The 27,104-nt window shown below is 54.0% G+C and overlaps 13 protein-coding genes across 13 annotated transcripts; 3 read left to right on the plus strand and 10 right to left on the minus strand.

Annotated features, from left to right (window-relative positions):
- Positions 1-33: 33 nt before the first annotated feature.
- On the minus strand, positions 34-3,678 carry PG998_007166 (uncharacterized protein; the record flags this gene model as incomplete). The annotated part of the gene is made up of 7 exons (XM_066873982.1): positions 34-65; positions 124-198; positions 275-1,645; positions 1,696-2,298; positions 2,360-2,817; positions 2,874-3,483; positions 3,582-3,678. 7 exons carry the CDS (start codon positions 3,676-3,678, stop codon positions 34-36), a joined length of 3,246 nt encoding a protein of 1,081 aa, XP_066729927.1.
- Positions 3,679-6,021: 2,343 nt separating this feature from the next.
- PG998_007167 (uncharacterized protein) lies at positions 6,022-6,472 on the minus strand (the record flags this gene model as incomplete). Its single annotated transcript, XM_066873983.1, has 3 exons — positions 6,022-6,242; positions 6,314-6,376; positions 6,439-6,472. The coding sequence occupies 3 exons, from the start codon at positions 6,470-6,472 to the stop codon at positions 6,022-6,024; spliced, it is 318 nt and encodes a 105-aa protein (XP_066729928.1).
- Positions 6,473-7,957: 1,485 nt separating this feature from the next.
- On the minus strand, positions 7,958-9,688 carry PG998_007168 (uncharacterized protein; the record flags this gene model as incomplete). Its single annotated transcript, XM_066873984.1, has 1 exon — positions 7,958-9,688. The coding sequence occupies one exon, from the start codon at positions 9,686-9,688 to the stop codon at positions 7,958-7,960; it is 1,731 nt and encodes a 576-aa protein (XP_066729929.1).
- Positions 9,689-9,876: 188 nt separating this feature from the next.
- On the minus strand, positions 9,877-10,935 carry PG998_007169 (uncharacterized protein; the record flags this gene model as incomplete). The annotated part of the gene is made up of 1 exon (XM_066873985.1): positions 9,877-10,935. The coding sequence occupies one exon, from the start codon at positions 10,933-10,935 to the stop codon at positions 9,877-9,879; it is 1,059 nt and encodes a 352-aa protein (XP_066729930.1).
- Positions 10,936-11,427: 492 nt separating this feature from the next.
- Positions 11,428-12,378, plus strand: PG998_007170 (uncharacterized protein; the record flags this gene model as incomplete). The annotated part of the gene is made up of 3 exons (XM_066873986.1): positions 11,428-11,509; positions 11,610-12,039; positions 12,117-12,378. Coding segments are annotated over 3 exons (774 nt in total), but the record flags the coding sequence as incomplete, so codon positions are not given.
- Positions 12,379-12,614: 236 nt separating this feature from the next.
- Positions 12,615-13,601, minus strand: PG998_007171 (Sir2 family protein; the record flags this gene model as incomplete). Its single annotated transcript, XM_066873987.1, has 1 exon — positions 12,615-13,601. One exon carries the CDS (start codon positions 13,599-13,601, stop codon positions 12,615-12,617), a length of 987 nt encoding a protein of 328 aa, XP_066729932.1.
- A 387-nt stretch (positions 13,602-13,988) lies between these two features.
- PG998_007172 (uncharacterized protein) lies at positions 13,989-14,752 on the minus strand (the record flags this gene model as incomplete). Its single annotated transcript, XM_066873988.1, has 3 exons — positions 13,989-14,219; positions 14,328-14,631; positions 14,703-14,752. 3 exons carry the CDS (start codon positions 14,750-14,752, stop codon positions 13,989-13,991), a joined length of 585 nt encoding a protein of 194 aa, XP_066729933.1.
- Positions 14,753-15,426: 674 nt separating this feature from the next.
- On the minus strand, positions 15,427-15,949 carry PG998_007173 (uncharacterized protein; the record flags this gene model as incomplete). The annotated part of the gene is made up of 2 exons (XM_066873989.1): positions 15,427-15,714; positions 15,776-15,949. The coding sequence occupies 2 exons, from the start codon at positions 15,947-15,949 to the stop codon at positions 15,427-15,429; spliced, it is 462 nt and encodes a 153-aa protein (XP_066729934.1).
- Positions 15,950-16,469: 520 nt separating this feature from the next.
- Positions 16,470-18,877, minus strand: PG998_007174 (uncharacterized protein; the record flags this gene model as incomplete). Its single annotated transcript, XM_066873990.1, has 8 exons — positions 16,470-16,499; positions 16,621-16,788; positions 16,844-17,152; positions 17,212-17,360; positions 17,431-17,526; positions 17,588-18,448; positions 18,521-18,553; positions 18,625-18,877. The coding sequence occupies 8 exons, from the start codon at positions 18,875-18,877 to the stop codon at positions 16,470-16,472; spliced, it is 1,899 nt and encodes a 632-aa protein (XP_066729935.1).
- Positions 18,878-20,121: 1,244 nt separating this feature from the next.
- On the minus strand, positions 20,122-21,692 carry PG998_007175 (mitochondrial fusion protein; the record flags this gene model as incomplete). The annotated part of the gene is made up of 3 exons (XM_066873991.1): positions 20,122-20,704; positions 20,737-21,191; positions 21,267-21,692. The coding sequence occupies 3 exons, from the start codon at positions 21,690-21,692 to the stop codon at positions 20,122-20,124; spliced, it is 1,464 nt and encodes a 487-aa protein (XP_066729936.1).
- A 972-nt stretch (positions 21,693-22,664) lies between these two features.
- Positions 22,665-23,327, plus strand: PG998_007176 (uncharacterized protein; the record flags this gene model as incomplete). Its single annotated transcript, XM_066873992.1, has 2 exons — positions 22,665-22,864; positions 22,979-23,327. The coding sequence occupies 2 exons, from the start codon at positions 22,665-22,667 to the stop codon at positions 23,325-23,327; spliced, it is 549 nt and encodes a 182-aa protein (XP_066729937.1).
- Positions 23,328-23,908: 581 nt separating this feature from the next.
- Positions 23,909-24,947, minus strand: PG998_007177 (Rrp15p-domain-containing protein; the record flags this gene model as incomplete). The annotated part of the gene is made up of 2 exons (XM_066873993.1): positions 23,909-24,622; positions 24,741-24,947. The coding sequence occupies 2 exons, from the start codon at positions 24,945-24,947 to the stop codon at positions 23,909-23,911; spliced, it is 921 nt and encodes a 306-aa protein (XP_066729938.1).
- Positions 24,948-25,342: 395 nt separating this feature from the next.
- Positions 25,343-26,835, plus strand: PG998_007178 (TfdA family Taurine catabolism dioxygenase TauD; the record flags this gene model as incomplete). The annotated part of the gene is made up of 2 exons (XM_066873994.1): positions 25,343-25,498; positions 25,615-26,835. 2 exons carry the CDS (start codon positions 25,343-25,345, stop codon positions 26,833-26,835), a joined length of 1,377 nt encoding a protein of 458 aa, XP_066729939.1.
- Between the last annotated feature and the right edge of the window lie 269 nt (positions 26,836-27,104).

Here is a 27,104-nt window from a genome sequence, read left to right on the forward strand (position 1 = left end):
AGAAGATATAAGCGATGCCAGGTTCTATCTAATCTAGGTCCGAGATTCGATCGCAGATTTGATGGCTACGTCATTTGTCAGCGAACGAACAAGAGGAGAGAGAATCGGGCTGGAAAGACTTACCGTCACAAGTGACTTTCGCATCGCCGAATAACATCTTAGTGCCGGGCATATAGAACATGGGGTTAGGCACATCCGCTGCATCGCATTTATTAGCCGTCGATCAATCAAGGAAGCACGCATCGCATCGCTCCCCTTATCACACGTGACGTACCGTAACCGCTAGACATGCCGCGCTTCATGACAATAACCTGCTTGGCCTTCCATGCGTGGAGCACCGGCATCCCTGCAATAGGGCTACCGGGTTCCAGCGCGATCGGATTGACCGTGTCGTTGGCACCAATCACCAGGACGAGATCCGTGTCACCGAAGTCGTCGTTAATCTCGTCCATCTCTAGCACAATGTCGTACGGCACACTAGCTTCCGCCAGGAGCACGTTGCACTGCCCGGGCATGCGGCCCGCAACAGGATGGATGGCGAAGCGCACGTTGGCACCCTTGGCGCGAAGCGCGCTCGTAATCTCGCTGATCGCGTATTGCGCCTTGGCAACCGCCATACCGTACCCGACAACAATGATGACGCTTTCCGCGTTGGCGAGCGCCTCGGCCGTTTCCTCCACGTTCGTCTGGGTCACGGTGCCCTCCATCTTGTACTCAGTCGTCGTCGGCGCGGATATGCCGCCAAACAAGACGTTGGTGAGCGATCTGTTCATGGCCACGCACATCACATAGGACAGAATGGAACCGGATACTCCGATCAGGGCACCGACCGTGGTTAGTAGGGGGTTCTGCAACATGAACCCTTCAGCGACCAAGGCGAAGCCACTGTACGCGTTGAGCACCGTAATGACGACTGGCATGTCAGCGCCCCCAATGGCCGACGTGGTCGTGAACCCCTTGGCAAAAGACAAGATCGTGTTGGCGCCCAAAGCCATGGCAGCAATCATCGGCGATCCAGGCGCCAGTGTGACGAATGCGCCCATGGTTCCAATGTTCGTAGCGAGCATTCCAGAGTTGATATAGTGGCGTCCTGGTAGATGCAGAGGCCGACTGGAAAGCCTTCCAGCCAGCTTCATGAATGCGACGATAGAGCCGGTGAAGGTGATACCACCAATGAGAACACCAAGATAGGCGGTAACCAGGTGCAGGGTTGTGGCGTGAGATAGGTCGCCCATGACACTACCAATACTGGTGAGCACAGCAGCAAGACCGACGACAGAGTGCAAAGCAGCAACAGTTTGCGGCAAGTCTGTGGGTGTGATTCGCTTTCCAATAAGTAACCCTGCAATGCTTCCGATGGTAGCCAGTGCACCGAATTGCGTAAGGACCTCGGGCGAGAACCCGACAGCGAGAAGAGACGCGAGAACACCAGAGCCGACACCAAGGATTCCAAGAAGGTTGCCCATTCTCGCAGTCGCTTGAGTTGCCAAACCAGAGATCGAGCTAATGCAGAGAACAGAGCTGACGAGGTAGCCGGCTTGGACAAGTCCAGCAGCACCGGTGGAAGCAGCGGCCAGGAACCCTCCGCCAAACAAGACACCAGGGACAGCCCAAAGCCAGGGGTACTCAGGAGGATCAGTCGGACCTTGAGGTTCATTAGCACGCTGATGAAGTCGATTTAGCTGGCAAACTTACGTTTGAACATGTCAAGCATGCGCTTGGTGATGACGAAACCTCCCGAGATGTTCACAAAAGCCAACAGGACCGAGGCGGCGCCCATAGTTTGAGGAATAGTTTCGGGGAGGAAGCCCCCACCCATAACGAAGAAGCCACCAATACCAACCATACCAGAAATCGCGTTAGTAACACTCATGAGAGGCGAATGCAGAGCGGGTGCAACACCCCAGACGACACGGTATCCAATCAGCGAGGCCAGAGCAAACGTGAACGCATTGCCCATGAACAGGGGGCTTGTCATCTTTCCTAAAGCAAGTGCCGTTCCCATGCCGGCAGTCACACCGGCAACTTCGCGCGATGCCTTCTGGAATGGAGTCACCGCCACGACCTCTTCGACTTTGGCCGCAGGCTTAGCAGCTGGGGCTGGCGGGGGCGCCGGTCGAGGTGCAGTTGGCAGAATGTCGCCTTTGAGAGTGACGATGGAGCCACGGACGACCTCATCATTCAGGTCGACCCCGAAGGCCTTCTCCTGAGGGGTCATGGACAGTAAGAATTTGACAATGTTGTTCGAGTACAATGTGGATGATTGGGTAGGCAGACGGGACGGCAGATCGGTATATCCTATCATTGGTCAGCGCTGTCAAGCGTCTTACTGTATACTTGACGCAGCTAGGGAACTCACCAATAATCTTCACATCTTTATAAGTGACGAGCTTCCCCGCTTCTGTCTTCTCGCAGTTACCACCCGCCTCAGCAGCCAAATCGACAATCACTGATCCGGGCTTCATAACTTCCACCATGGACTTGGTGAGCAGCTTGGGGGCAGGTTTTCCGGGGATCAAAGCGGTAGTGATGATGATGTCAACATCGCGCGCCTGCTCCGTGAAGAGCTTCATTTCGGCAGCGATAAAAGCCGGGCTCATTTCTTTCGCGTAGCCTCCAGCCCCAGAGCCATCCTCTTCCATCTCTACCTCGATGAACTCGGCACCAAGTGATTGCACCTGCTCACGGGCTGCACTGCGCGTATCAAACCCGCGCACAATGGCACCCATTCTGCGAGCAGTGGCAATGGCACTCAGGCCAGCCACGCCAGCACCGATGACCAAGACCTTGCAAGGGGGATCTTCCCAGCGGCAGTCACTTGTCCAGTCAAGAAGCGTCCAAAGGTGTTGGAAGCTTCCAAGACCGCCTTATACCCCGCAATGTTGGCCATTGAGCTCAGAGCATCAAAGACCTGGGCACGCGAGATGCGCGGGATCATGTCCATGGCAAATGCTGTGACCTTGCGGGCCGCGAGTCTCTCGACAATGTCCTTGTTCTGAGCGGGTTGCAGCATTGATATAATAGTCGCGCCCTCTTTCAGGCGGTCAATCTCGGCGATGTTGGGCCCACGAACCTTCAGGACAATATCAGCGGCAGACCAGATGGCCCCGGGCTCGACCAGGGTGGCTCCCGCGCTTTCATAGGCACTGTCTAGAAAGTCGGCCTGGGCGCCGGCGCCGCGCTCGACAAGCACCTTCCCGTAGCCTTTCTTCTTCAAGAGGGCGACGTTCTGCGGCGTGATGGCGACGCGACGCTCGTTCGTGAAGGTCTCGCGCGGCACGCCCACGGTCAAATCAGCAAACGGTGTGGATGGTGGCTCGACAGCGGTCGAATACGCCGTGGCCTGGATAATGCGTGGTGCAACAACACGTGCGCCATCGTGTTTCTTCGACGGCAACGCTGATATCACAACTGGCTTCTTGACGTGAGTGCTGCTCCATCGCTTATGGCAGCAGAAGACGGCAGGCGATGACAAAGGCAATTCTGGAGGTGGAAGATTGTCTTAGCTTTCGGCAGGTTCAAACGACATAGCTAAGGCTGATTGCATTGATTAAAGGGGTATCAAGAATGTCTCCACGAACCTAGCAGTCGTGATGTCGAAGGGCTTAGGCGTTCCAGCGCCCGCAGCGAGGCGTGGTTAGCGGCCCACGCTGGCCGGAGCAGGCTCGGCGATATCATGGCGCCGATAGGTTCAGGGTGTCTGCCAAACACATACGGGCAGAGCTAGCATTCGTCGTCTAGGAACCACAAGTGTCCCGCTAGCGACAATGAGAAGCGCTCTTCATGGGGTGAGAGTAGGACAGATTGAGGATCCGGAAAAGAAAAGAAAAGCAAATGGGAACGAACACATCAAGGAACAGACGACGTGGGTTACGTGCTTTCGGGATAATGGGACGACAGGACAGACAGGCAAAACAGGAGCATACCCTGGTCTAACTACTTGACATTTCCCCTCCTTTCCCCTCGATCCAGAGCACCGTGACAAACAGACTGGCAAGTATCACGGCAAGCTAGAAGCTTGGGTGCTGGGATCCATGTTTTCCACGCCGCAGCCTAGAAGGGTAAACACGCTCAGTGAACCGCCCAATGCACCACCCCGCAAGTTTGCCCTACCCAGTGCTAGGATCTAACGAAAGGGGGGGATAAAAAAAGAAGGCCCGTTTAGCCATGCCCAATTCGCTCTGACGCGATCGAATTGGGTCTCTTGGAAGGGGGGAGGACAAGTACCACAATGGGCATCTACAACTGCGACGAACCATGGCCCAATGACTGGTGGATGATGATGGATGTGGTGGTGTGCACCATTTTGGGGGTGGAGGCACGTGAGGGAAGATGCGCTGAGCAACTGACGGTTGAATGCGGGGGAAGCTACGCCGCTGATGCTGCGGGCGCTAAATCTCCACTGGAACCCTTGGAACCCTTGGAACCCTTGGGAGTTCTCTCCACTGCGGCTGCTATGGCGTCTCCAACTATTGTTCTGTTCTCGGTTCTGCCAGTGTCATTCGGATGTTTTAACTCGGAACTTGGAATTCGAAATGCTGTAAGCCTCGATCTACTCCAAGCTTGGAAATAGGTGACTAATGGGTGCGCAACAAAACGAGGTCGTCTTACCAATGCGCTTGGAACTTCGTCGTGCAAACACCCAAGTTAGAGTCTTGTGCAACAGCACTGTTTGCACACTTTGACCAATTGTATGACCACACGTTACTGTACTAATTTGCCTTCGAGCCTCTTCACTATCAGCCTGACCTTGCTGCTTACATTGCAATTATTGCCTTTAAGCGGCCTCACTTCCCTAACCATGGTCTGCTCCAAGGCCGATCAAGCGAACCAACCGGCTGGCAAGGCAAATAGGGAAACCCGGTCCGCGACGGGCCGGTATACACCAAATATGTCCCTGCTGCCTATCTGCTAAAGCTTTACTATCCAGGTTTTGAGACGCAGCCACACGGGGAAGGCAGAACCCCAAGCCTGCACCGGGGTGCCGAAGAGACGCACAGGCCCCGCTGTCCTCGATGCCATATCCGTCCCTCGAGTAGAACAATCAATATCGGTAGCATATGTCGAAGTCATTGAATCGGTGCTGCGGCGGGCCCGTGGGGGCCAGAACCTATCAGTGTCGTGGCTTTCAGCAATTCGAGTCAGTCCCCGCGGCTGCATCCGAGTTTGCCGCAGTATTGCAAAGGGTGGCCTGTCGGTGCACAAGACCACGGAGGGCGCGCCGCATATGGGTTCACAGCTCCGCTGGTAGCTGCAGAGCATATACTGCTTACCGCTGCCCAGACTCTTCGACTGAACGACATCGCCGCCGTGCGAGTTGTCCTTAATTGCCATGTGGCATCGCTGGTTAAGGCAATGGCAGCAGTGGTAGTCGCCGCCGCCATATTCAAAGCTGCATTTGGGGTACTGGCAGTGCCAAACCACCTGACCGTTCCTTTGTATGTGTAGGCCACAGGTGCTCGACATTATCAGTATTTCAACGATAGCTGCCAAATAGATACCAACGAAAACGGGTTCGCCAGTCTAGATATTTCCATTACCAGTAATTAGCAAGCGTGTTTTTACAAGGCATAGTGTTAATAAAGTGCATTTAAATATAATTGATATGTGATTGCTAATCACTGTAATGCCTTTTGACGCCCTCCTCGCATTTATACCACAATCATGGTGTTTTGGATAGCGGTAACAAAAGTGATGAGTCCGGCAAGTCATGCCACATCATATAATATAATCACCACAAACGAATAGTGCATGGAGCGTCACAATAGAACGAAGGGAATTGGTATTTTGGGTTTCAATGTTTTATTGTTGTAGCAATGGCGGTTTGCTCCGTGGCTCGTTAGTCTCATGCATTCAGGGGCCATTTCCAGACCTCTGTGTTACTCCTCCGCATGACACCGGGTTACAGTATGGTGATGATAATAATGAGCACACAACCGTTCCTCGGCATATTATGATAAACTACCTAAGCTAATAAGTCGTTTCTCGTCCACGGGCCAATGAAGCGCGCGCATTCGCTGCTTAGAAACCCTGCTTCTTGACCTGGGCCTTGGCGTCGGCGATGTTCTGGGCCGCGTTGGGGTCGTTGAAGCCGCAGCCGGTCTTGCCGTTCTGGAACTCGGCGCCGATGCCGGAGCAGATACCGGCGGCCTTGCCGGTGCTGGAAGTGGCGCCGCCGGCGCAGCAGCCCTCCTGGCAGTCGGCGTCGGCAACACAGCCACCAGTGGTGAATTGCTTGCCGTCTGAAAGGGAACCAGAGTCAGTCGCGGGTTTCTTAGATGGCCAGAGGGGAAGGGCTGAGAGGGCTACTTACTGCCGTTACCAACGTCACGAGCGCCGGAAGCGTTGGGGGTGACAGCCATGACGGCGACCGCGACTATAGAGACTGATTAGCAAAACGTACCAGACAGAGCAATGCCGAAGCAGCCAATAACTTACAGGTCATGATGGCGGCAATGCTGATCTTAACCATTTTGAATGAGTGTTGGAAGTTGTTTAATAAAAACTGTCAAAGTTTGAAAGTGAAAGTAATCGACGCCGGGTCGTGGAAGTGAAGGTAGTTGGGTTGGTGATGGAAAGATGGAACTGGTTGAGGATGAGGAGGGAAAAGAATTCGTCTGAAGATTGGAAGATTCACATCTTCTTATACCCATTCCCGCCGATTCGAAACCATCCCGCATTTCGTTCTCCCGGCTGTGTCGCCATTCCAGAGCATGTTTTGGTCTCTCGGTCACTGGGATACTGGCATGGCATGAACCGGCCAAGGGCCACCAAGGATGGGCGAGAACCCGACGAGCCGTGTCAATTCCAAGGAGAGCGACAGAGCGAGCCCCTTCTGGTGGAGTTGGTTTTACGTGAGTGGAGGCAGGGAGGAGCGCTGGAAATAGGCTTAGACGGTTCTAACTTCTAAGGTTAAACCGCTAAATTCTAAGGTTATCTTGCGCGCCATCAACACCCATCAAACCCACTAAACACGGCGGCTCTGCGGGCCACAGCGGGTCATAGCGGGGTGTCTTTCAGCGCTCGTCTGAAGGCGTCGATGAAACGCTGCTTCTGACGAAAGAACCCAACTGCCAAACCGTCACTTGTCGCAGATCAAACTTGGCCTTTGTTTATGTATGGCTTCTCTCGGGAGGCCTGGCGCCTGCCAGCGTAGTGCCCAGGTGCCAGCTGTCAGCAACGCGAAACTCGCTTCCGCTTGAACTCCAACGCGTTTCCCACCCCTGGTGATTTGTCGGTCGGGGTGCATTAGCCTCGGCAGCCAAGAAACGGCTTTGGCTTGGATCTGGTTGCGACCGCGATGGACCTTACGATGGGCAGCGGGAGGATCTGATCAGTCGCAGCCGGCATTGACGGCCGACCTGAATGAAGTCTGGCGTCTTGATCTCCATGGAAATGAGGAGGATCTCGTTGTAGTCTGTTCAATGTGCCCATGGGCCGTCAGGCTCATCTCAGAAACGAATGATGACCCGCAGATCCGCATCAAATCGCCCCGATCAAGCGAAAGGATTGAGCATCTCGCGGGTCCCTGGATGTTTCATCTGGCGCAGGCAAAGACATCCCGGGCACTCCTTGTGAGCCCTCCCTGAGAAGATGCGCCGCACAACGTGGCGTGCAACACTCGCAAAGGCAATGATCTCCATCCATCTACTGTGGCTCAATGCGTCATGTGCCACTTGGAAGAGCGGCATGCATCGCCAGCATGCTAAGCAAGCAATCTACTCGATCTCCACGAACAGGTGCATTCAGGTATTGTAAGACTCGGATCACATCGCGGGCGGAAATGAGAGAACGATAGACTGTGTCGATTGGGACTGGTATATGCAACATATTGCTTTGGTATGAAAACTTCCCACTCCCAGCACAAACACCCATGGGAAGCGCCCACGCTCTAAACTAATCTTTCCACAATTCCCTATCGTGTATTCCGCCTTCGTTCATAAGTCCGCCTCTTCTATTACTTGGATTTCTTCGGCCTTTTCCCAGGAGACCACTCCTCTTCTTCTTCATCTGCGTCCGCTTGTAATCTTTCGTCTTCCTCTTCACACAGTCTCAAGAGATCTTGTCTTTTACTTCCCGGCAGGATCATGACGCCCGCTGCCCGCAGCATTTGAGTGAGACCGACTACCGAGTAATTTTCATACACCCTTCCAGTCTCCGGGGGCTCGAAATGGTCTGCGTAGTTCTGCCTCATCTCTTCTGCGGTCTTCTTCTGTATCAAAAGGCCTGACTGTCTGAGAAGCGTCCTGAGTTGATCCTCATTTAGGTTCTGGCTAGACTGCACTGAAGCTCGAGTTTTATCGTTCGTTTCTGCAACGAAAAGCTGTCGCGACCTTTTTCTCTTGGCAGCTTTACGTTGACGAGCTACCTCGCTCGGAGTAGTACTGTCGGAAAATCCATCTTCGGAGAAAGTATCAGTATCGGCAGGGTCGTCGTCGGAAGGGCCGTTGTCGCCGCCATTATCGCTGTTGCTCTCGCCGTTGCTCTCGCTGCTAAGATATTCCATCTCGCTGTCACCACCGCTGCCCGAACCATTCTTAGCGCCATCGGAATCAATGGCCACGACCTCTTCCTTCTTAGCCAACCGTTGTGGATTCTGCGCACGGATTATGCCTTCACGTCGGCCACCAGTTGCATTGCCGAATCCAGGCTGCAATTCCACTTGCAGGTCGTTGTTGATTTCCAATTCTCCCTCGGACTCATATTCATCGTCCTCACCATCCGTCTCATTGTACATCTCCTCATCCTCCTGCTCCTGGTCATCTTTCGCTTTACCGTCCTGCTCCTTGTCGTCCCCCTCTTTATCACCATTGTCCTGATCACCCTTCTCCTCCTTATCGCCCTTTTGTTGATCATCCTTTTGTTGATTAGCCTTCTCTAACGCATCACGCTCCTCCTCTTCCAACTTCATGTTCGCCTCCTCGAGCGCGCCTTTGTCCGCGCTGCGATCCCGGACCCAGAACAACATTACGGGCTTGAACACGTCGTCGCGGAGAATGTCGGTGAAGGAGACAGTCTCGCTAGACTTCGTCTCGGAAGTGGTGCCGTACAGTCGGGTCCAGACGTTGTTCTCGCGCCGCAGATAGGTGGAGTAGTCCGCAAAGAAGTATTGGCCGTTCCAGCGCTTGGAGATAACGGCCTGAAGCCGATATATATGTTCTTGCTCGTCTATGCCATCCTTTTCCTCCTGCTCCTTCAACCAGTTTTCCCACTCCGTCTCTCTTGGGAGCCCCTTCTTGCGACCCGTGGCCTCACTACCATCATTTTCTTTCTTGTCATTGTTGTCTTCCTTGTTGCTGATGTATTCCTCGTCGCTGATGTATTCCTCGTCGCTGATGTATTCCTCGTCGCTTTTGTCTTTCTCTTCGTTATTGTCCTCCTCCTCCTTATTCCAGAATATTTCATCGAGGCCGAGGGGATCCAAGATGTCGGAAAGGTCCAGATACTCTGGAAACTGCAGCGACCCAATGGATCTAGTGCCTTTCTTCTTTCCATGTATAACGTACACGTGTCTAGTGATGAAAACCTCTGGGTTGTAGAGGACACGGGGCATTCCTGGTAAAGGGATTTTGGTATCGCATAAAGTACACCGGCTCGACAAGGGAGAATGGAAGATGAGATCTTCAATGTTTGTTCTTTCTGCCTTCTCGACGTTGAGCTCCCATAAGTACTGGACGCGATTTCTCATTATGTATTTTTCCGACGAGTTTGTCCATTTGGCAGGGCAAACTGGGCAGGCTGTCGGTCGTGGATCTCGGGGTATGCGAATAAAACCCAGAATTCGTGCCCAGATTCTATCTTCCTCGACTCTAAGATACAGTCTGTCAGCCTATCTATCACACGCGGGAAGATGTGTGTCATCTCTAAGGGTTGGTCTTACTGTAAGTCTGCCCATGAGGTCCCGGGAATCTCGGTGATGGGAAACGGACTATCATCGCCAGGCAACCACGACGAAACAAATCCAGATACATTTCTTCTGTTCACTGTCCCATTGAATACTTTCCCCTTGTTGCCTTGATTGTTCGTGCTTTCCTCACTCTTACGTGCATCAAATAGTCGTCGGAGAAAATCTTGAGTCATTTTGTCTTCGGTGCGCCAAGTTTGTGGTTTGAAGAGGGCCTTCGATAATCCATCCGCGACAGTTCCAGCCTCATCGTACCAGCTTTCGGAGGTTTCGAGGGTTTCGATACCTCCGAGCGTCTCGTCGTATCTTGGGTCGTAAACCTGTTCGTCCCAGAAAATATGCCTAAGATCGAGTAGTTTTCTCAGGTGGCTCTGTGTCATGGTGCCCAAGATGGCGTGCTTCCGAGCAGTCATGTCCAGAAGATTGAGAAACGGTGACAGGTTCAGCAGGCATGCCAGTAGTGATTCTTGGAAATTGTCATTTGCGGGCTTGTTGTTAATGAGCTCTGGTTTGATGGGCAATAGCTTCACACTGCTGTCGGTAACTTCATTGAAGTATACTTTGGGAAGCTTATAATGTGCAATTTCCCGCGGCTCAGTCAACTCCAGCACACGTCGCCGAGGGTCGTCATCCGGTAGTTCATAGAGTACTCCGTACTCGGCTGGAGTCCTGATCGTCCCGACCTTCCTATGGCGAAGGAAGTCCGCGGGTGGAGTGTGAGCCATTGGAGCGTAGGGTGTGTTGTTGAATACTCGAATGCGAAGTGTAGGGAGGGAGTTTGCCCCAAAAACCAAAAAACCCAAGAAAGTGTCCAATGTGATGAGTATGATGGACACCGGACTCCCAAGCACTTTAGATGTGCCCTTCAAAGCAATAGTCCAGTCTTTGTCGGCTGCATCGCCGGATCCGGCTTTGACAATCCGGATATGCAAAACCCCCACTGTGAGATAGCCTGAAGCCGGAAGGCAACAAGGCTTTTGTCTCACCCTGGCATGCCCAGGGTCGCATGCGGCGCGATTGCCAACCGACATTGTTGGATTGAGAGACTAGTATTCAGGTTCCAAGTTTAGAGTCTAGGGTTGCTAATTATGCAAACACCAATGTATAATGGATAGTTTGGTATTTGTGCGTATGGTTCAATCGCTGTAGACAGGTGATAGCGAGCACTCGTTGTCTGTGACCAGAATAAAGAAGATGTTTTGGAATGAAGTCATCGACAGCTGACCGCTGTGAGAATGAAAGATATCCCAGTAAAGATGCTAATCGATAGGCCTTCTTTGACCCCCTGTCCCGGCGTTGCGGGTGAGACGGCGATCCGGCGTTAGTGGAAATAACCGGAGCCGAGAACGGCTATCGTTACCCGATTCAACACCGGCTCGCCCGATGAACTCGGGCTGCGACTCCCGAACCTTTTGTTAAAAGCATCGGCTTCAACTTCATAAGCTTCTATTCCTTACATCTCACTCAACCCATCCCAAGACTCTTCTTATCAAACATATTTCTACTTCACAAACAATGGCTAGCCCAGCCTGCTGCCGAATCCCCCAGTGTCGGCGGACTACACACCCCAAGGCACTTGGGATACGGTTGCTGATTTCAAGACCTGTAAGCTCCCCTCACCTTATATCATAACAGCTTACTTTTTAAACACCGTCTCTCCCCTTTCTACTATAATCAACAAGAAATTAATGATTCTCGGAACCAGACATTGCCAAATCCCCCACAGCCGGAAGCACCGCCCCCAAGCGCGGCCTCATCTTCCTGTACGACGCCTTTGGCTTCGCGCCGCAGACACTTCAGGGCGTAGACCGCCTGGCGCAGCTGCTGGGCGATGACGCCGTCGTCATCCTGCCGGACCTGCTCGAGGGCACTCACCCGGAGTTCAGCTGGCTCCCCGCCGATACGCCCGAGAAGCAGGCCCTGGTCAAGGGCTGGTTTGATGCCGTCGGCGACTACCACAAGTCCAAGCCCAAGCTGCTGCGCGTCCGTCAGGCGGCGGGTGCGCGGTTCGCGAGCGTCCAGAGCTGGGGCGTGTTCGGGCTGTGCTGGGGCGGCAAGCCCGCGGTCTTGGCGAGTGGGCAAGACAATGAAGGCGAGGGACGGCGGATCAATGTCAGCGGGACGGCTCATCCTGGGTAAGTGTGCTTTCATTGAATCAATCAACTAGCCATTGCGGTGTTGCGATCGCTAACGCTAGCTTTCATGACCGTAGCGCACTGGCCGCTGCCGATGCGGAAGCGTTGACCATCCCACACATCGTCCTCGCATCCAAGGATGAGCCAGCTGACGTCGTGTCTCAGTACAAGGAGATACTCGAAGGGGGTCAGAAAGGCAAGACGGGGGTCGTGGAGACTTATGCCACCATGAACCATGGTTGGATGGGTGTGCGGGCTAAGCTTGACGTAGAGGACGACAGGAAAGAATACGAAAGGGGTTACAAACAGGTCGCCGACTTCTTCAACAAGCACCTGTAGTGAGTTAGGATTTCATCCATTAGCACTACAGGTAGAGGCAACCTAAGACAATGACCGTTCAAGTAACCTCAATTCAACCCCGGGGCGAATGTAGGTCGACCAAGGACGGATTGATATGTGATGGGACAGTGTGCCATATACCATATGCTCTCTGCGGGGTTTCCAAAAGAAAGAAGAAGACAAGAATCCCTAACCTGGCCTCTAATTGCTTGACCTTGGTTCCTAGAGCTTAATCTTCAGTTTGCTTGATCTGGTATCTCAAGTTTCCCAATAACCCCATCAAAGAGCTCGGGCAAGATTTCGGCCGCGTCAGCATCAAAGAAGAAATCGTTGCTGGTGAGTCCCTTCTGAGCATTGGGGTCCGGGTTGATGACGGCGATCCTGGCACCCTTACTCCTAGCCTTCTCGGTGTAGCCCGCGGCCGGCCAGACGGCGGCCGCGGTGCCGATGACAAGCATGACGTCGATGGGTTCCTTCTTGACCCAGGCGTCGACCTCGTCGAGCATGGCCTCGTCCAGGGGCTCATCGAACCAAACGACGCCCGGGCGCAGCAGCGACGTCTTGCCCGCGCTCTTGCAGCTGGGGCACTGGGGCAGGTCCTCGTGCTTGATCTGGGGTGTAGGCTTCTTGGGGTCCAGTAGCGGCAGAGTTTGGTCCACCGGGTAGTCCTCCGAGGCGGGCGCCAGAGACGGACACAGCGGGTCGCGCAGGTTGTTGGGCTCGATGTAGCTGCACTCCTCATCGAAGCACTTGACGTCGAACAGGTTGCCGTGGAGCATGCGAAGCATGTCGGGCGAGTGGCCCGCGCGTGGAGATAGGCCTAGTGGCATGTTGTCAGCATCTGCAGCCCTGCCTGAGGAGAGAGCAAAAGGAGGGGGTGAATCACCATCCACATTCTGTGTGAGGCACATAAAGTTCTTGTTCTTCTTGGCTAGTTCGGCGAGTGCATAGTGGCCAGCATTGGGCTTTGCTTTGAGGGCCAAATGGCGCCTCCACGAGTAGAATAGCCACACGAGGGCCGGGTCATCCTCGAAGGCATCTGGCGTGGCTAAATCGGTAGCTTGGTGGTTGCGCCACAGGCCGCCGGCTCCTCGAAATGTTGGCAGTCCAGAGGCGGCAGACAAGCCAGCACCACAAAGGGCCAAAACGCGGTTTGAGGCTTTGAGTAGCTTCTGGAATTCAGCAATGCTGGTGCTGGGCGGGTTGCGCATGCGACCAGGCATCTTGTGGAGGTGGGTTTGTGGATTCGCTCGTGGATGGGAGGAACAGGCTCGATGTGCGATAGCACTTGTTGACCTCAGATATGATTGAGCGAATGGGGATAATTGACTACAAATTTATAGATAGATATAACCAGGCATGACTCCCTCGCCGCATCACACCGACCTGGAGGCAGCGAAGCTGTAGCCTGTAGCCTGTAGCCTGTAGACTCCCGGCCTATCACAGGCTCTCCCGCCAACCGCCAATATGCAGCGATTACCGCACTGAAAGCGGGGCTTGAAATCCACCATCGAGTCACCTCTCGTACATGGCTGTCCAAAACAATCGTTTCCAGCTATCAAGGGCAAATGAGAGAATATCGCATCAATGTTGCCTCTAGAAGAAATACCTCAGTATCCGTAGAGGTTAATAACCGACCCGGCTCCGACGCCACGCTTGATCCGCAGGTTTTCCCGCCTCAAAAGAACACGCATCGCCCAGCATAAAACCATGCCTGCAACGCAATAGGCCGCCGACACACCAAATCCAATCATATAGCGCGGCCCGTCCGAGCTGGGCCACAAGTATGGCCCATAGATGTATCCCATGGTGACGCTGACATTGAGCATCGCAAGTGCAACCTGTTATGGAGGGCGCATTGGCGCGTCGCGTTAGCAAGGGGGTCTTTTTTCCACCGGTCCATGCCAGGGGACTCGGTGGACTCGGGGGACTTTAAACTGCAAACCTACCGCCTTCTTCTCCGGGCTCTGCGACAGCGTCGCTGCCATCCAGCTTATGATCAATGGCGGGATCATGTACCCGCCGGCTGGGAAGATGAAGCAGGCCACGTACCGGCCGGTCGGGTTCATCGTGGCGGCGGCGACCACGAATCCGGTCACCTCGAGGGCGAGACCGGCGGTGAGGTGCCAGGTGCGCTCATGGAACCAACCCGAACTACACGCGACTGCTATGCTTGCCAGCGCTGCGCAAAGATAAGGGGGGCACGCGAACAACAGCGCCTTTGTGTCGCCATAGCCCAGATCCGAGATTATCCTGAGTAACAAAAGAAAACTCACATCAGAAACGAAGACGTCAACATTTGGCCGATATTGGATTGCACTTACGTCGGAAGGAAATAAACGAAGTTCAGAGGCACGTTGGTGATGTGCGCCATGAGGCAGAATAGCCACGTTCTTTTGTCCGTTGCAGCTTGCCGGAATGCAGTCCAAACCGAATCGGTGTCTTTGGCCTCGTCAAGCCGGTCCCGCCTAATTCGCTCCGCTGCTAACTGCCCTTCTCTCGCATTGAGCCATCTCGTCGTTTCGGGGATGTTAGGCAAAAGCCAGAAGGAGCACGCTGCCATGAAAGCAGATGCCGTGCCTTCGATGAAATACATCCTGCAATCCTTCAAGTATCAGCATTGTAAATCAGTCCAGGAATGGACGGAAAGGAGATTTTTACCATCGCCAGCCCTCGACGCCACGGGCCCCTCCCAGGTCGCTGAAAATACGGACGGCAACCAGATTGACAAGCCCTATTCCCGTGAGGGCGGCGCTATGCATGATAGCGAGGCGTGCCGCAAGCTCTGTTGTCGCCCGTCAGCTTCTGTGAAACCCCCACAGAACGTCTCGACACGGAGCGCACTTGACTCACCCTTCCTGGTATAGAACGACGCGAGGATGTAGCAAGCGCCCGGCCAGAACTGCGATACCACTCAGCTTCGCTCTAAAGCCCGACTGAAACTAGGGAGTTATCTGACTGGCGCTTCGAATAATCCCAGCAAAAATCGACAAACAATAAGAGCTCCGTATGAGCGTACGAGACCAGTGCAAGCTAAACATATTGTGGTCAGCATAGACGTTTGTTGCACGCATCACACCCAAATGATGAGGGCTTCATACCGGCTATCGCAGACCAGATGAACATCACGACGGAAAGATAGGTGCTAGGCCGGACGCGCGTGAGCAACATATTACTCGGAACCTGCATCAATATGTAGCCGACATTGAGTATGGAAACGGCCGTGTTGAAGTTTTCGCCATGCATATTCAAGTCACGCTCGAGGTGGTTGAGACGAGCCTGTGCTAGCGACCCACGATCAATGTAGTTGAGGAAGTACATAAGCCACAGTGTAGGCTGGATGACAGTTCGGTTAATACTGACAGTGTCTAGGTAACGGGGGGTCTCGATCGCTTACCATGATCCAAGTGTCCAATTTGCGCACAAGACGAATCTCTTCAGGATCCGTTTTGAAGCGCGCACCAGCGTAATCGCCTTTGGTAGACTCATTGGTGCGATACGTCGACATACTATGCCTTTCCCCCAGCTCGACTGCAGACGCAGTAGTCAGGGAGCTCTCGTATGCAGTCATATTTCAGGCCGATAAAGAACAGATGAGAAGAAGATAAGAGAGAAGTAACACTTTGGCATCCGAAATATCCCATCTCAGACTCGAGCGAGGTCGAAATATATATCTAGCGCTCAACTATCACCACGTCTGTCACGTCGATTCCGGATATTGTACCATTGGTAGGATGGGCCGTGACACATTGGCTACATCCACATGCAATGTTATCTAGATCGTTAAACCATCGGAACAAGCCCCGATCTGTTTCGCACAAGATCTCCATGTCGCATCCGAACCATTCAACGACACCACATTTAGAACGAATGACGACACACTTGGCCTCGCATTCCCGAAGATCTGCTTCCAATTACTACTTAGATGGGGACGCGAAAGCTGATTCGCATGCCAAGTCGCAATATATGCGCATATATGTATATGCTTGAGTCTGTTCTACCCAAGATTCAAGATTAGACAAGTCAACTCGCAGATTGTGATACGCATCCACACATCTCCAGCCTACACAAATTCATGCCATATGTCGGTCTCAAGCGTCGGCTTTGATAAGATCAGCCGCCTGCATAGTCCCATTTGTTAGCTCGGAAGTTGCCTTGTTCCACCTGACGAGGTGGCGTTATCCCTCCCGCCCTCTCCTTCTGTCGTGGTACACTGGCAAGAAGAGAACATCGACTACTCACCTTCTCAGCAACGGCATACACCGTCTGGCAAGTGTTGGCCCCAGGGAGCGTAGGCATCACGCTGGCGTCGATGACGCGCAGACCCCGCACCCCGTACACCTTGAGCTGCTCGTCCACGACGCCGCCCAGCGCGCGCGGCAGCATGGCGGCCGTACCGCTGGGGTGGTACTCCGGGGCTCAGGCTGCGGCGGATGTATGCTGCTATGTCCTCGTCGCTCGTCACCTCGGGGCCAGGCAGCATCTCGTACGGGTCGTATTCCGCTAGCGAGGTGTTGTAGTGGTACGCCCGCGTGAAGCGCACGAACTCGGCCAGTATCTCGAGGTCGAGCGGGTTGCTGAGTGCGCGGTAGTCCACGACCGGCTCGCTCGTGGTCGGGGCCGAGGTGTTCAGTCGCACGCTGCCTCTGCTCAGGGGATGTAGCAACACAGAGGATCCGGCTGGCATGTTGCCACCAGATATCGATAGGCTGTAGAATGCGGTGTTGGACGAGCGTATGGATGTGGCTAGGGCGTTCATCTGGGCTTGGTAGCCCTGAAGGTTATCGTCAGTAGCCTTGGATGGAACCGAGATCAAGTCGAGGGATTACTTACCGCTAGCACGGTGGGGTGGGTGTCGGGCGGCAAGTAGGCGGCATGGTCTTGCTCCTCGAGCTTCGATGCTATGCTTTCGTGCCGCTCGGGAGAAATGACGGGCATGCCGAGCCATGCGGCTACATTACCCATAGCGATTGAATATGGACCTACGAACGAGATTGGGCTAGTCAGTAGTCGTCCTACCAAGAGAAAGCATCGAGATTCCAGCTCAGTCACCTGTTCGGTTCTTATCCCACACCTCCTGAGCCCATTTGCTGAAGTTTCGGTTCGTCATCAAGTCCATCGGGCTTGGGTGCACGGTAAAGTTGCGCACTGCATCGGTGTCCTGTGTCAGTTATCAACCCAATCGGAAAAAGGGGGCAAGCAAGCATACACATGATCGCGATTCCCAGCATCGGATGGTCCTGGAAGTTCTCCCCAACACCAGGCAGGTCCACGAGCGTCTCGATCCCGGCTTTTTCCAGCAGCGTCTTCGGCCCCACGCCGCTGAGCTGTAGCAGCTGAGGCGTGTGCACGGCGCCCGCAGCAAGGATGACCTCCTTCTTGGCCTTTACAAAAGCCAGCTTGGTTGCGTTCTTGACGGGCATCTGGAAAACGACCCCATTCGCCGTCAGATCCTCATCAATGCTGACGTTGGTTACTTTGGCGTTGTAGATCAGATCATAGCTGGTTCGGTTGATGCCGTCGTAGTGGCCGGTCCGCGCATACGATCGCTGCACTTTGCGAGGATCCATGAACGTGGGGAACCAGTACACTCCGGCGCGGCCGGCGCCGCTGTCGGGCGGAAATTCGACGCCGGGCATGTCCCGGAAGGCCTCGATCTGCGGAGCCAGCCCGGGGTACTGGAACGACGGCCACCCCGCGTACACCGTCGACGTGTTCCCCCAGTACGAAGCGTCGTACTCAATATCCACGGCGTCCCTCACCTCGGGGCCAGGCTCCGTGAACGTCACGGCCTTCCTGAAGTACGGCAACAGGCCGTCCCAACCCCAAGGCGAGGCGCGCCCGCTGCCGCCGCCGCGGAACAGCTGGCCCCAGCGGTCGTAGTCCTCAGACGTGCCGCGCACCGTCATCATGGCGTTGACGGCCGAGCTGCCGCCCACAGCTTTTCCCACTAATACCGGGTACGACGCGTTGTGCAGCTCGGGCTGCGGGACCGACTGGATCCGGTAGAAGTAGGGCGAGGTGAAGCCGCCGAAGCCACCGCGGACTTCGGTTACGGCGGCGGAGTCGGCTGTTTCGCTGTTAAATACTGCAGGTCACCCTTGTCTATCCATCATTTTCCTGCGGAGGAAAATCAACTCACGAAGTGGGCCATTCTCGATGACCAACACCGTTGCTATACATGTGTGTCAGCTACTTGCATGGAGCAGTATTGTCCGCCAGTGCAGACGCCAGTGCAGTTCTTACCACTACCGTCCTCTGATAATCGGTCCGCGACCGTAAGACCCGCAGTGCCGCCTCCCACAATCACGTAGTCGTACTCGTTCTTCACGAGAAATGAGTCATTGATGTAGCGTGGGTGAAGGAGCCTGCCGCTGAGAGGTGGACGAGCAGCGACACTCTCAGTCCGGCTCAAGACAGCGAGTGCCAGCACGGCGATTTGCTTCAGATTGCCCATAATGACGAAGTATCGTAGCTTGAACGGGCCATTGACAATCATAATGGAAACTGGTATTTCCACCCCCGGCAAGCCTACTACAGTTATACTGTTTCGCGAAGTCCAACGCCAAGACAACCCAACCGTGTGCAGTGTCGAATATCATCCGATACCCGCAAACGGTGTGTACGCCTGGTCTCTTTCAATGGCACGGTACCCGGGAATAGCCCTCAGCATCTATTTGGCAGCATTGCAAGGCCTGATATGGTAACAAGATCGTGTCATTAAATGACAGAGGCAGGCGACTGGGGGAGTTCTTTGCGCCCGGCGAATCAATGATCAAACTGTTACGTTGGCAAAGCTATAAGAAGGATCTCGTTCCTGCACCGGGTGTGATAAATAACACACGTTGCGTGCATATTTCCCCAGATTCCTGCTTAACCAGATTGCTTGGCAATCTCGCGGGCATATTACTGATGGCCGTCTGCGGGTTTTAGCCGACTGGGCTTCGGCAGCTGGTGACACGATCCGAGAGGCTTCGCTAATGTTTTCGTATGTGGAATACATGATGGAAACGACGATCCTGCCATGTTCCTTCTTACTGCTGCTGCGATCTAGACTAGATATTCGTAAACCTATCCGTTTTCTCGGCGCCTCGTATCCCGCACTCCCACACCAGCTCTTCCTCGCAGAAGTGAAATGCGGGGAGGGGAAGTGGGCGTTACTAGAGAACCCAGCCTCTGGTAAGTAATGGGCTCTCCCGTTTGGAGGCTTGAGACAGTGGGAAAGTCCAATGAGAGCAACGATAGCGAACACCTTGACAGTGTGTCATGTTGGATTTGTTTAGTCAAACGTGGGATCTTAGATCAGCCTAGGCTCCTTTGGAAACAGACCCTCATTCCCTGCGTACTGGAGAAGTACTATAGCGACTCTCGATATGCTGTGATGATCACCTCCTTTTAAGCCAAACACGTTCGAGTCATGTGTATGTTTTTACATGCACTTGGTCAACGTGCACATGTAAGATTAGATGTGAGTATGGCTGTAAGATTGTAGTGTATATACATACTGATACTGTCTTTTGGTCTATACGCGCAAGAAAATCAAAAAGTATGGAAGAGGGGATATCATGCCGTGGACTCATTATATGCGGCGCCCGCATTCTGTTCACTTCTGCACCGTTTTTCAAGACACTATTTTTGAGCGGACCGATGCTATCAAATAGCATCTTTTCATGTCGGGGATTGGATTTGGCGGACTGCCGAGTCTTGCTTCGAGAGGCCAACCCGTTTTGAGGATGGGAAAACTTAGAACGCGCCTTCGCCGCCACCACCAACGATGCTGGCGGTCCAGAGCCCGACCAGCCCCCACCAACTGACCTTGTAGCCTCGCCAAAGCCCTTCCATACCCTGGCCCTTTTTGTAGACCACCTCGGCGATCTTGGGCTGCTTCGCCTTCTTGCCCTTGACGTTCTTGGCGATGGGGGCAGGGACGGCGTGAGTGCCCTCGTAGGCCGTGATGGTGGACATGGTCCCCCAAACTCCGTAGTATGGCCCTGGCTCGACGATGGTCTCCATCGTGCCGGTCTCCTCCTCCAGCGCACGGATGTGTTCCGGGTTCCTCAGCACGGCGGCCTGGCCTCTGCGCAGCACCGTCTCGAGCGGCAGCTTGATAAACAAGGATACGCACGAAGTGCAGAATTTGGCGACCGAGAAGGTGGTGGGCGAGAGCTGCTTGTCGATCAGGAACTGGGATCGGAGAACTAAAGGAGTTGATAGGGTGAGGATGGGGTGGATTAGGGAGTGGAGAATGGTAGGTGGGATGAGGGATGAGGGGCAGAGCCATGAGGGCAAGGCCCGCATCGTAGCAATTGTCCTTCGGGATCCCTTGCTCGTGGGTGTGAGGATCAATCGTGTTCGCACGAGATCCAGGGGGCCAGAATGAGGCCAGTGGCGACAGCCGCCGTAGCAGCAACGCATAGGGACGCCCACGGATATGGGGAGGCGATGTCGACGAGGCGGTCCACGTCGTCCTTCACTCCCAAGTCGGGCACGTTCATCAGCGCACTCAGCAGACTACGAGACCAGTTCTCCAGCAGGGACTGCAACACCGAATACAGGAAGGTGGCATTCGAGCCCTTCCACACACCCCACACGCTCTCCTTGGACCACAGCTGAGCTAACACTTCAAAAATCGAATCTGGTCGTCGCAGATTAAGCTGATGGGCGGGCAACTCCGGCTTCTTCTCGATTATTGGAGATGCCATGGGCGAGGGTGATCTTTGCCTAGACGCCCGAGTTGAAGGTGTCGGTGTATCGGCCCAGGGCGCATTGTTGGTGAAATAGGAGCGTTCGTCGTCTGAATCCGACTCGGCGTACTAGAAGTTGGTTAGCAAAGGCCATCACCACCAACAACAAGCGACTCTTCTACCCCTCGGGCTCTTGCAGCTTACCTCATCGTACGGTTCGAAAGTCGGCTTCAAAGCCGGCTCTGCCATCCTGGCCCTTTGCTCTTCCACAATATCAGCCGCAGCTGTAGCAAGCTTTTCCACATCGTCTTGCAGGCGGACCTGGAGGACCGTCTTGGCCACCTCGAATGGCTGGGCCATCAGCACGCTCGTGTACTTCCATAGCAGCTCGTCCACAAATGCCTTGACACTCTTGATAGTCGAGGGTGAGGGGTCGTTCATGTAGTCCCTGTAATCCAGGTCGGGAAAGATGTCGCGTGCCTTGGAGGCATACTGGCCATTTGCAGCTGACGGAGCTGGCGGAGCTGTCGCATTGTTGGCACGGGAGAAGGCATCCGACTGCTCGCCTATGGTGGGAGCTCTGTAGTAGGGCCGCAGCGGGTTTACGCCATTTCGATTTGTGGAAGACATGGTGTTGCTGAGGGGTCTATTCGCATTCTCTTCCGATCGGCGGATGGGGGGTGAGAGGAGAGAATATATCGATGTCAGCTGCTCCGACAACCAGAAGACAAGACACCAAGGATTGGGGACTGGAGAATGGCGGTAACTCCCTTGGGTTTGAAGTTTTCCTCTGGTTGATTGGTCGCATCAACAAGGTGGTGTTTGCATGACAAAAAATAAAGCAGCCCATTTCTAGCGTCCATGCGAATTAACCCCATCTCACCTTGGAGTCATTGGAGCCTATGGTTTTCCAGGGAATCCAATTACATAAGGCGCCTGTGAGTGGTGAGTGGCCCCGAGATTTCACAAGCTCGGCTGGCCAACCACTGGGCGAGCTCCACTGAATATTGCCCATAGCTCTCTGGGGTGAGGGGTCGTTGCTGCCTCTGGAACAACACCGTCGACATTCATGTGCTGGAGCTGGAGACTGATGTCCTTTCACGCTGTGCATGTGCTTGCTATCTTTGATTTCCACGCCGATGCTTATTGTATCTATCATGTCCCAGACCACCCCGAGAAGAAGCCCAAAGCTCATGTGTTGGCGGGTTGATCTAGGATGCAAAACCAACCTGCATCTCGGATGTCCACTGTCGGAGCTAAGCAGCACACTAAGCAAAACCGAGCCCGAACCCCCCCCATGTCGGTGTTGGTGACGGACGGCAGAGCTAACTAAAAAGCCGTGATATTTTTTACAGATGGGCTTTGATTACGTCGCATACTGAACCACCAATAAACCCATTGCTCTGGACATGTGTGTTGGTTCGAATGCGGCCCTGACAGCGACCATCTGAAAACAACCACCAACACCAATTTTCCAGTAATCCCGAGAGTGGAAGCCTTGCTAGTTGCTGTCGTACTTTAAGGGCTCCTCGGACTGCATTGACGCAGAAGAATCAACTACCTCCGAACCTCTTCCGTTCTTTAGACCCTCACAATCCAAAAATGGCCGCAACTTCGCGCAGCTTTGCCCGGGCTCTCCGCTGCCTCAATGCCCCTTCAAAGTCGATAGCGCCATGCGCACCGTCGTCCCGTTCGCTTTTTAGCCCACGGCCCCGGTTACCGAACCTCGCACAATCCCGCGCATTCAGCATAACGCCGCTCCGGCTGCATGGACACATAACGCCTCCCAAGCCCGGTGAAGAGTACGGCTCCTCCTCCCCCTAACCCAACAATTACATCCGGCAGCTGGGAGGTTATACCACGCGAGAGAGAGAGAACAGCTCAACTGACATATATCTGCTCGTCTTGTTATACAGACTCCACGTAACCTTCATCGACAAGGAGAACCACGAGCACACCATCGCCGTGTCGGCGGGCGATAACCTGCTGGACGTGGCGCAGGCCAACGACCTGGAGATGGAGGGCGCGTGCGGCGGCTCGTGTGCTTGCAGCACCTGCCACGTCATCGTGACGGACGAAGCCATGTACGACCGCATGCCTGAGCCCGAGGACGACGAGAACGACATGCTCGACCTCGCCTTCGGTCTGACCGAGACCAGCCGCCTCGGCTGCCAGGTCGCCATGACCAAGGAGCTTGACGGCCTGCGCGTTAAGCTGCCCAGCATGACGCGGAACCTGCAGGCGAGCGACTTTGGCAGCAAATAAAAGGAGAGGCAGAAGAACGATCCGGGAAAAAAAGGAGACGGAGAAAGGGAAGGCTTGGCCAGCGATGACGGGCAACGGCGCCCCCAAATTACCAATTGCCTTCGTTTGTATAGAGTACTCATGTTAGACGGTTTATCACGGCATGTGTAGCGAGGGGCAATTGACATATGCCTGGAGTTGGACGGATGAGGGCAGGGCGGATTCGCTTGTCTTCCGATATACATGTACCATGATGCAAAATGTGCGTTATTATCACAGCGCACCACATAGACCATCTCCACGAGATTATGAGAACTATAGTTCAAAAGCATGGGCTTCGATTGGATGAAGGCAGCACGAATTTTCTTTTCTAGACGCTCAACCTAGTCGGCTCATGGCTGGAAAGGAAGATGCATTCGACTTATTTATAACTTCAGATGGATGCGTGAATAATCGAAAGAGATGGTGATTTATCGTGGAGAAACAAACACAGGATAGGCGATATCAGATAAAAGACGAATAGTTTGCCTGTTGCGGCAGAATTGGCTCAACATACGAGTATGTCATTACATATAGCTTTTCAGGGGTATCACCAGCCTCCACTATGCCTCCTCAATAGGTCCCTTTTTCAAATCCCCACCTCCACTTGCAATGAGGTCCAAGAATCCCTTCTTGCTCATGTCGGTGACCTTGTCCTTGCGGCTGGAGACACCAACAAAGCCGTCCTTGCGGGCCTCGCGCTCGGCCTCGACACCTCGGACCTGGGCGGCGCGGACGGCGTTGAAGAGCTTGACCACACCGCGCTGGGCGACCTTGCGCAGCTGGCGCTCCTTCTCCATAACCTGCCCCGTGGTGGCCTCGAGCTCGCCCGTGGCCTCGTTGCGCGACGCCACCAGCACGTTGCGCACGCGACCCTTCTCGAGCGCCGCCAGCTTCTGCACCCGCAGCTGCTTCTTGGCCTTCCCCTCAAGCACCGAGTCCGTGATGGCCTGCGACGCCTTGTGCGCGTCCACGCTGCGCGACAGCACCGGGTCCGCCCGTCTTGTCGTCGGCAGCTTGGTCGACAGAATCTTGCTCAGCGATGTGGCGAAGGCGCCCGGGTCGTTACGTTTGGACTTGGGCTTCTTGTTGGTGGATAATGTGTCGTCGTCGTCGTCGTCATTATCTTCGGCGTCGGAATCGTCCTCGAGGTCGATGTCGAACTCGTCGTTCTCTTCCAGCTCCTCATCCTCGGAATCAGATTCTTCCGAGTCTTTATCATGTTCCTCTGCTTGTTTTGTCTTCTTCGCTTTGGGGCTGCGCTGCTTTGGTCGGCGCTGCTTTCCGTTTAGTGAGTTTGTCCCGTGTGGATGTCTTGTCGTCGTCGCCTTCCGAGTCTGATTGGCCTGATTCCGAGTCGGAGCCCGAGCCGGCAGACGAAGCTCCATCGTCTACCACGGCGTTATCGAGGTCATCTTCGGAGTCCATCAGATCGACAGGCTTGAAGCTCTTGTTGGGTTCGGTGGGCTTCTCGTCATCTTCGTCGGAATCACTGTGGTAATGCTTCTGCTTCTTGTATTTTCCCAATGGTCTTTGGGCCTTCATGCGCCCTTTCAGGCTGTACTCCTGATGACTCCGTTTCTTTGCGTTGGGGCCGGCCATGTTTGTTTTTGTGGTTGTGGCAAGTGTGGTAAGGTTGACTGACGGGCATGCACTCACTCACTCACTCACTCAACTAACTCCCCAAAAGCCATTGGATGCAAATGCTTGCAGAAAAAAAGTTGGAAAGTTCAGTCAGCGATTAGCGAGGGGCTCTTCCTTATCGCAGTCTCTGATTGGCCAGACTGATTTTACCGCCTGCCGCCTACGCCAATGGCTTAAGTAATCCGCAGACCAGCCTGTGGATACCGATTGTCTTCCCCCTAGTCCCCCACCCATCGATCCCGAGGCTTACAAGCTCACAAGTCACAAGCTTACAAGCCACTAAACCAGCTACAACAACGGGATACTGCCCGCAACACACAGCATCATCTGGCTTGCTATTCCGCATGTAGACAATGTCTCGCCCAATACGCATCGCGCGAGCCCTTGCTTCGAGGGCTCCCACGGCAGCTCCTGTCCGTGTTTTACGCCCGGCCTCGCTCTTGGTACCAATATCAGGTCTCGCTGTCCAGAAGCGTTACCTCGGCTACCAGAAATCTACCGAAGAGCCAGTCTCTCCCAATGCTGCAAATCAAAAGAACAACCCCTTCATCCGGCAGACTGGGACGTTAACGCTACCACGCACAGCCTTCTGGAGGGCGTAACTGTCGAGCTAACCCATCCCAAGGTCGACGCACCCATCGTCCTAAACCGTCACAAACTACGTGACACGTGTCAGTGCAGTGCCTGTGTTGATCCTCACTCGGGTCAGAAAAACTTTGGCACTACCGATGTGCCCGATCGCCTGCCCATATCGAGCTGCCAAAAGACCAGTAACGGTGATCTTGAGATCGTATGGCATGAAGACTTCCTGAACAATGGCCGCGACACCCATACTTCAGTGTATCCAGCCAAGCAAGTTGAATCATTCCTGGGGATTCCTGAACCAAAAGTCCGATCTCTGCGAACGGTACTTTGGGACAAGAAGATCGTCAACAAAGATTTGATGTTCGTTGAGTATGATGACTGGATGACGAGCGACAAGGCTGTTGATGCCGGAGTGATGATGCTTCAGACCCACGGCATCCTCTTCATCCGAAATGCACCTCACTCGGAGGAATCCGTCATTTCCATGTCGAGTAGGATTGGCAACCTCAAAGAGACCTTGTATGGACGTACATGGGACGTGCGCTCCAAACCAGAAGCTGAAAACATCGCCTATACCAGTACCTTCCTTGGCTTACACCAGGATATGCTGTACCTCAAAGACCCCCCTCGCCTACAGCTATTGCACTGTCTCGAGAACTCGTGCGAGGGCGGGGAATCTCTCTTTAGCGATTCCAGTCTCGCAGTCTGCTTATTGCACTTCGGCTTCCCGGAGAGCTTCTACGCACTGAGCCACCGAATGCTGACTTATCATTACAATAAGGACGGTTACAATTACCGAAATCAGCACCGCGTCATAAGCAAGAAGGAGCCCTTGCACCAGCGCCTTGTCCGCTGGTCGCCCCCATTTCAGGCACCTTTTGACGATATCGTGCAAGATCCAAAAGCCCCTAACAAACACAACAAATGGGTTCAAGCAGCCCGCAAGTTTCAAAGGCTTATGGAGAAAGAGGAGTTTCTCTTCGAATACAAGATGAAACCAGGCGACTGCGTCATCTTCGATAATCTGCGCATCGTCCACGGGAGACGCGCTTTCGATACAAGCGCCGGCAGCAGGTGGCTCAAGGGCACCTATAATGCGGATGATGTCTTCCGGAGCAGATTGCAAAGAGCATGCGCGGGCCCAGCCTTGGCGGAGGTGTCACCGACACCTAAGATTCAGAAGCAGGTGCAAGCGCTGAATAAGGAACATCATATATGGGATACAGCAGACGAGCCAAAGAATAATTTGCCAAATCCGTGATCCAAAAGTACAGTGGCTAACTAGAAGCGACTGTGTGATAGAATGAATAACTTAAAATGAGACAAAAAAACAGCCTATACCATATCCTGCGATTTCTTCTGTCAAACTGCAAAGATCTGTGCTACCATAACCATTTCTCTACTGATGCTGTTCTGGCTTGAGCGTAACAGACACCTGCATATCTGTCTCTCGAGAATATACCCAGATGACGACAGATAGTGGTGGGCAAACGAAATACCTCCCTTCCCATGCGTCATCAACCGAGTATC

The sequence above is a fragment of the Apiospora kogelbergensis genome (assembly GCF_038363985.1).
Source record: "Apiospora kogelbergensis strain CBS 113332 chromosome Unknown utg000005l_segment0_segment0, whole genome shotgun sequence".
NCBI lineage: Eukaryota > Fungi > Ascomycota > Sordariomycetes > Amphisphaeriales > Apiosporaceae > Apiospora > Apiospora kogelbergensis.